The sequence below is a fragment of the Haplochromis burtoni genome, unplaced genomic scaffold (assembly GCF_018398535.1).
Source record: "Haplochromis burtoni strain Fernald_Lab_line unplaced genomic scaffold, NCSU_Asbu1 Contig_944, whole genome shotgun sequence".
Classification (NCBI taxonomy): domain Eukaryota; kingdom Metazoa; phylum Chordata; class Actinopteri; order Cichliformes; family Cichlidae; genus Haplochromis; species Haplochromis burtoni.
In genome coordinates this window covers 75438-82610 of record NW_024583305.1, presented here as the reverse complement: position 1 = coordinate 82610, position 7173 = coordinate 75438, and the positions used below count along the sequence as shown (strand labels likewise).

The window sequence follows — 7173 nt, the reverse complement described above, 5'->3', positions numbered from 1 at the left end:
TGCTGACTTACAATGTTGAAATGTTTTTATATTTGCATCTATATCTGGATTACATACATGTGATAATAGACAGTAATAAAAATGGGTTTGAGTTAGTTTCTCTTTCCAAAATTAATCTAATAAAAAATATTTTAGACATTTTCCTGCTCCAACTCACATGTTTAAATATTGACTGCAGGTTTCCCAAACATATGGTTTTATACAACCACAGCAAGGCCAGTACAGTGGGGGTGTTTTACACCATCACCCCACTACAAGAATGTCTTTAATACATCTACTTTTCTTGTTCGTCCTGATCAAGTAGAGAATGGTTTCTTTGAAAATATGTTTGAATGTCATGTATCATTAAACCCAGATCTGTATCACCACAATGATCGTATTTGGTTACTTTGCTGGCAAACAATCCATTCAGATCATATCACAGGAACATTAATAACAACGACCAATGACTAATTTTAAAGATGAATAATAAAGTATCAGCTACCTCTTATATACAATGGAAAAATCACTGCATATTCAGGTATAAAATATAGTTTTCTTTAGTTATAAAAACATGAATCCATTCAAATATTAATATTACATATGTCCATGTACATGGATCAACAAGAGAAAAAATATGAATCAAATCTCTGCAGGAAAAGTAAACAAACCATAGACAGCTTTTTTCTCCTGCTGATAATTATCACAGTTTTACAGTATAAGATCGAGTTAGTTCATCTTTTATGAATGATTAATAAAAACCTGTCATGTAGGAATTTTCTAGGCATTTCTAGAAATTGTTTGGTTCACTTAAAATAACTAAAACACTCCTTTTAAATCCAAATTCAAATAAAATCTTAAGACACAGTAGTGATCAGTAAATGGAAGAGCCTGAAAGTTATGTGTTATGTGTGGAATTAGTATTGCAGAGACTTTTAAGCAGAGCTCTCAGCTCTTTATTGATGTCAGTCTCCTGTTCTGGTTTTCTTTTACAATGTCATTCCTGACACTTTACTTACTTTCTCCATTCTCTTCAGCTTCCACTTTCCAGTTGATTCACATTAGACACTTTAAAATATCTCTTTTCTCTCCATCGTTTTCCAGTTCACAGCCATACTCTGTACTTACAGTACGATGGGACAATGGCACCATCATGTGGTCAGTTATCAAGCAGGAAAAAAAGAAAGAATAAAAGAGCAAACCATTTGACTCCAAATTTAACATATTCTCATCATTTTTACTTGTGTAGCTGAAAGCTTGGTGTAAACAGCCCCTCTTTGGACACATAAGCAACACACTGAAACCAGGTAATAATAACGCCAACATGTGGAGTGGAAAAGTTATGTTATTTTTAGTGCACATATCATAAACATATTCAGATGTGCAACCATACTGGACCAATGTCTATACTTATACATACTTATAGATATCTATTACTTACTTAGTAATAGTGATGGTAGAATAGTTACATTTATTTCTTGCATATTTCCACAACCCTGTATCCATAATCACATTCTGCGTTTGCTGCCATTGTATGTAGTGTATTATCTTATTTGTTTTGTATTTTTTGTATTTTCCTTCTGCTATCTCTACCTGAGCTGAGGTAAATGGGAAATGGCCTGTATTTGTATAGCGCTGTACTTAGTCCCTATGACCCCAAAGCGCTATACACATCCAGTCAGACACACATTGAATGTGTGTCTGACTGGGTGGATGACTGAATGTAGTGTAAAGCGCTTTGGGGTCCTATGGACTAGAAAAGCGCTATACAAATGCAGGCCATTTACATTCACACACACATTCACACAGTGGTGATGGCAGCTACATTGTAGCCACAGCCACCCTGGGGCGCACTGACAGAGGCGAGGCTGCCGGACACTGGCGCCACCGGGCCCTCTGACCACCACCAGTAGGCAACGGGTGAAGTGTCTCGCCCAAGGACACAACGACCGAGACTGTAACACACATTTCCCCACAGTGGGATCAATAAAGTCTTATCTTATCAAATCACTGACCACAGAAGTAATAAAATCATCTGTCAGACACACAACAATGGAGCTTTATCTGAAATTAGAATCTGAAATCTACAGTTTATAGCTGTAACAAAAAACCCAAACAAAAAAACACCATGAAGATGCTTTAACACAATTATATTTCCAACAAAACTGAAACAAAGTGAAAAAAATATCTATGTCAAATCATTTACAGAGTACTGCAGAAAAAGACGACATGTAAAATACTGAAAAATGTTTCATTTCAGCACGTTCCCTGCAGCGCATGTTGTTCCTAAACTTTCAGATACAGTTGCCCCTCCCCATGTGTTCTAATGCCCCGCCCCCACAGCACTGAAGGGGGGAGGGAAGCCCTCCTCAGCTGATTATGACACCCCGCCATGTTAGCTATGAGATGTTCCAGTACTGTATAATACTTTTATTTAGTATTATAAATTTATCAGTCTTTTGTCGCCATTTTTATGAAGTTACCACAATCAAAATAAAAAAGAATATGTTTCTAAAAACATTTAATATGTTGTCTTTGTTTCACTATATCAAAGACAACATATTAAACTCATATTCACTTTAAATATAATATTTAATTTAAAAAAATGTGCTTCATGTGATATATTTGGTAATTTGTATGTTTTTAGGATGCTGAATGCAAAACATGAGGAGTTTACATTAAAAAAGCACAACAGTGATTAAAAAAATCAATATTTTATTACAATTAAATATGCCTAATTTCTCTGAGATTCCTTACCTTTCACTATGAACAACATAAACCACCTTGCATTTTCGATTTGTATTTCTCTTGAGTCTCACTTTTAGAAATGTTAAATTAATATAAGAAATCATTATTGGATATGTTTCTTGACTATAGGATACCAGGTTTCAGTTTATAAAGGGAAATTGTACGCTTAATTAAACTAAAAACTGTCAGGGATGTGTGTGGATGAGAGGAAGAGATGAGCCAAACGCAGGACTCATGGTGAGAGTTGGAGTTTATTATAATGAGGGGACGAGCAGAACTAAAGCTGGCTGAACCAAGATCACACATGCGGAGCAGACAACATCAATGACAAGACGCTGGACTGAGCGAAACTGAGGGTTTAAGTACAGGCTGGGTGATGAGTAATTAGAAACCGGTGAGTGAACAGCTGAACTTAATCTGAGTAAAGACACATGGAAGTAACTGGAACAGCAAAACAGGAAATGAGAACAAGTGACAAAATAAACTGAACATGAACAAAACTGAAAACACTGGGTGAACCACCCAGGAACCCTGACAAAAACACGAGTTTTGCAAGAAAACCTGATGAGATGGAAATTTTAAATATTTTTCCTGGTTTCAGTGATAAAAATGTATAAGAAACAGTCCAAAAATTCTTATTTGATTTACATTTTACACATGACGCCATTGTTATTTTTGTTTAATCTATCACAATCTACTACAGAAAACATTACAATAGAAAATAATGAAACAGGTCTACAATAATCATCTGACATATATCAGCTAAAACTGCACTTTATCATAAATATAATGCATCTTCTTGACACAGATTCCTAGTATCTCTAATGAATGCAAAATATGAATTAAAAGAAAATTAGAAAAGAAAATCAAGAGCAGAAATGATAAAAGTTGAGCTGTAGTATTCAGTGTTTAATGGAGTGAATTTCCATCCATTGTGCAGAAAATGTTTTTATGGTTTGGTTGTGGGGTGACAGCGGCTCTGGTTTCTGGTTCATTTGTAGATGCAGATGAAAAACACTTTGAGAAGTTGTCCGAAACACGCGTCCTCCTTCGTCATGGACAGCTCGTCATGGTAACGCTCTTTCTCGGTCAGTTGAGCTTCTTCTTTAAGTGACTAACAAGCTGGAACAAGAGCTCTGTCAGCACAGCTCTGACACCCATTAAGCACTCTTTGCATGGCAGATGGTTTGATGAGGCTCTGGCTCTTTCTCACTGCGTGACTGAAAAAAGCTGAAGTCATCTCAGACCCATAACTACAATAAAATATTTGGAACATCAGGACAGTCACGCTTTTGTCTTTGTGTTTCATGCTGTCTGCGTAGTTCAGGGTTGTCAAACATAAGGCATGGGGGCCAGAATTGGCCCACCAAAGTCTCTAAGCCACCTCACTGAATGACTTTGAACAATGTGATGGAGGGCACGAGTTTTAACTTCATATTCATGAGTTTTACAGTTTTTCCAGCTGATAAAGAACTCGGCCGCTATTAAGTAATAAAACAAACTGCTATAATATGCTATAAAAAGGTAGTTTTATACCATTTGTCCACATTAAAAATAAAGAAATCTCAAATTTTCTTTGTAATTAACAAAAATTTCAGTTTCATAACTACAGGACTTTTTAGCAAAGTTTTTTAATTTTTTTATCATGAACAAAAAAATGAGACTCACTATTGAAATTGCTTTTTTCCCAATATTAAGCTCTGTTAGGGGTTAAATGTGTAATTAAACTTCTTCACAGTTATACGACTGAGTTTGAAATACTTTTAAATCTGCTGACATGTTTCACTTCACTCTGAGCTCTGCTGCACATCCTGATTTCTTTTTACAAACGTTCAGTCCTCACATTTGATCAGAAATATCAGCTCTTTGACGTAAAGACAGCTTGGACTTATTTTCAGTTTTCATGCCTGTTGACGTCAGATGTGATGGAGGATAGGAGATGCTGCATGATGTGAACACATCTTGTAAAAAACCTAAATAAAAATGATTTCTACGACTGTTATCTGCTTTAAACTAACAAGCTGAGCAGATGGAGCAGAAGGTTAATAGCTGATCAGATCATGTCAGCTCATTAGCTTTAGTTTGTTTTACTAAGTGCTGTAACCAGTCAATCAGAAACACACTGTCACTTAATATGTGCTGATGGCAGAGCATCTGTTTGTACACACAAACACACACACACACACACGCACACACATACACACACATACACACACACACATACACGCACACACACACGCACGCACACACACATACACACACACGCCATCTCTTCACAGGGCTGTTCATTTCCTGAAACTTAAACCAAATCTTTCACCTCAGGTTTAATAAATCATATTAATGGTTTGCAGAGTCCCCATAATCCGCAATCACACACAAGTCCCCACAATGTGGGTGAAATAGCAGGGGGCGTATCCAGGTGGCGCTGGTGGAGTATAAATGGCGAGAAGGCTCTTGGTTCTGCCTCACACAGCTGCTCCTGCCCTACATCTCAGAGTTACCTCCTCCTCTCTGCCTGTGCAGGTGAGTGCTGGCTGTAGGTTTGGTTGTGAGGACAGTGACTGTGATGCTAACGTGAATGTGCTTTTGTGTTCAGCTCTTTCCAGCATGGCAGCGCTCTGGCTCCAGACCTTCTCCCTGCTCGTCTTAATGATGGTTTCGTGGCCGGGCTCCCAGGCCGTCGGTGGGCCACAGCACCTGTGCGGCTCTCACCTGGTGGACGCCCTGTATCTGGTCTGTGGGGACAGAGGCTTCTTCTACAACCCCAGGAGAGATGTGGACCCTCTGCTTGGTGAGACCACCAACCATGAACAGAAACACTAGACAAGAATTTGAGGGCAGCTTTTCTTTCTCTCAGTTCACTTTAAATCAGCTTTCATGTTGGAAACTGTAATTTTCCATATCTTTATGGACCCTACATGATTAATTTACATCTATTGTCATTTGTCTCAACACCTGCATCATATAATGGCGCTGATTTTGTAACACTTTGTGTTAGAATTAGTAATTTATGTTCTAATATGTTTAAAATGTATTATTTAATATAAATTCCCATAATTTTAGATCTGAACATTCACCTGCTCTTCATCCCATCAGGTTTCCTCCCTCCAAAGGCAGGTGGCGCTGTGGTGCAAGGTGGCGAGAATGAAGTGACCTTCAAAGACCAGATGGAAATGATGGTGAAGCGAGGCATTGTGGAGGAATGCTGCCACAAACCCTGTACCATCTTTGACCTGCAGAACTACTGCAACTGAACACTGCTCTGCTGGACTTTGTTTAGTCGAGCCAGGCTCGGCTAATCAGGTCTGAGTCCCAACCCCACCTCCCCCCCTGCTTCAGAGGAGAGCCACAGCTGTCCTCTCTCTGAAAACCAACTGCTGTCAAATGAAGTGCTGAGAAATGGATAAAATTAATTTTCCAAGAAAATAAAAATGCAAAATGTGACGACGTGAGGCAAAAAAGTGTGTTCTTTTGTTGTGATGAATTCCGTTAATTGATTACATTGAAAACTCAAGCATGTTAGGTACCTGCTGCTATCCAGCACAAACTGCTGAGCTTTCACTTTTCAAATATTTGTGTTTAGCTCATAGTGTCACTTCTCTGAACAGGATATAAACACATCATGCACTTGGACATGATGTCCTTTTTCCAACAATCCCTTGTCATCTTTATTTCAGCAGCTCAGTGTCAGTGTTTTTTATTCAGGTCCTCATGATTATACAGTGGGGATGCAAACTACAATGCTCTATTTAGAATTCCCATATACCAGTATTATTTCTTAAATGTTGACAATAAAAAACAAAATCAGAAGAATTTTAAGCAGTTTTAATTTTAAGTTAACCTCATTTGAAGAAGAGGTCAGAGGTCCAAGTATGGGAATATTTAGAATTCCCATGTTGTCAATTCAAATAATGCCAATAAGAATCATAGTTTGAAATATTTAGCATTATTATCACTTGACTGTCAGCTCAATCTATTGACTTTGAAGGAATTAAATAAGTTTCAAAATACTACTTAATTCTTAAATCAATTGAAAATCATGTAAACTGGGGCCCCACGGCGCATGTTTGCCCCGGGCCTCTGCTGAGGTTGCTCCGCCTGTGTAGGGCGGGACCGGCTCGTGCCGGCAGGGCGGGGTCAGGTGTTCACCTGCCCCGCTGCTTTCAGTCGTTGTTCCGCTGATTCCGTGACGGGGCTGTGGTGTGAGTGAGCCGGGCTGCGGGTTCCATGCTGGCTGCGACGCTGTCGCTCGCTTTCTGAACATCTCCGGACAATTAATTTGAGTTCTGTGGATGCGCAGAGTCCGCAGGCTACTTCCGGTTCTGTGAAAGCCTCAACAAAGCAGCACGATGCGAGATGTTCACCTGAGCAATGAGACGTGCACAAACGGTAAGAAGTCAGAAAGAAGTGTGTGTGTGTGTGTGTGTGTGTGTGTGTGTGTGTGTG

At 38.8% G+C, this 7173-nt stretch overlaps 2 protein-coding genes across 2 annotated transcripts in view; both read left to right on the top strand.

Moving 5' to 3' along the window:
- The first annotated feature begins 5138 nt into the window (after positions 1 to 5138).
- ins (preproinsulin) lies at positions 5139 to 6201 on the top strand. The gene is made up of 3 exons (XM_005951114.2): positions 5139 to 5250; positions 5324 to 5518; positions 5824 to 6201. Exons 2-3 carry the CDS (start codon positions 5335 to 5337, stop codon positions 5979 to 5981), a joined length of 342 nt encoding a protein of 113 aa, XP_005951176.1. The 5' UTR covers positions 5139 to 5250; positions 5324 to 5334; the 3' UTR covers positions 5982 to 6201.
- Positions 6202 to 6893: 692 nt separating this feature from the next.
- The window catches only part of nipal4 (NIPA like domain containing 4), a 13440-nt gene continuing 13160 nt past the window's right edge, over positions 6894 to 7173 (top strand). Inside the window, exon 1 of the mRNA XM_005951115.3 lies at positions 6894 to 7116. Within this exon, the coding sequence (XP_005951177.1) occupies positions 7077 to 7116 (40 nt within the window). The 5' untranslated portion in view covers positions 6894 to 7076. The remainder of the gene's footprint in view (positions 7117 to 7173) is intronic.

Excerpts from the sequence above, each read along its gene's own strand:
- ins (XM_005951114.2), top strand. The coding sequence starts at position 5,335 with ATGGCAGCGCTCTGGCTCCAGACCTTCTCCCTGCTCGTCTTAATGATG. Across the intron at positions 5,519-5,823 it reads AGATGTGGACCCTCTGCTTG|GTTTCCTCCCTCCAAAGGCA; the intron begins GTGAGACCACCA and ends TCATCCCATCAG.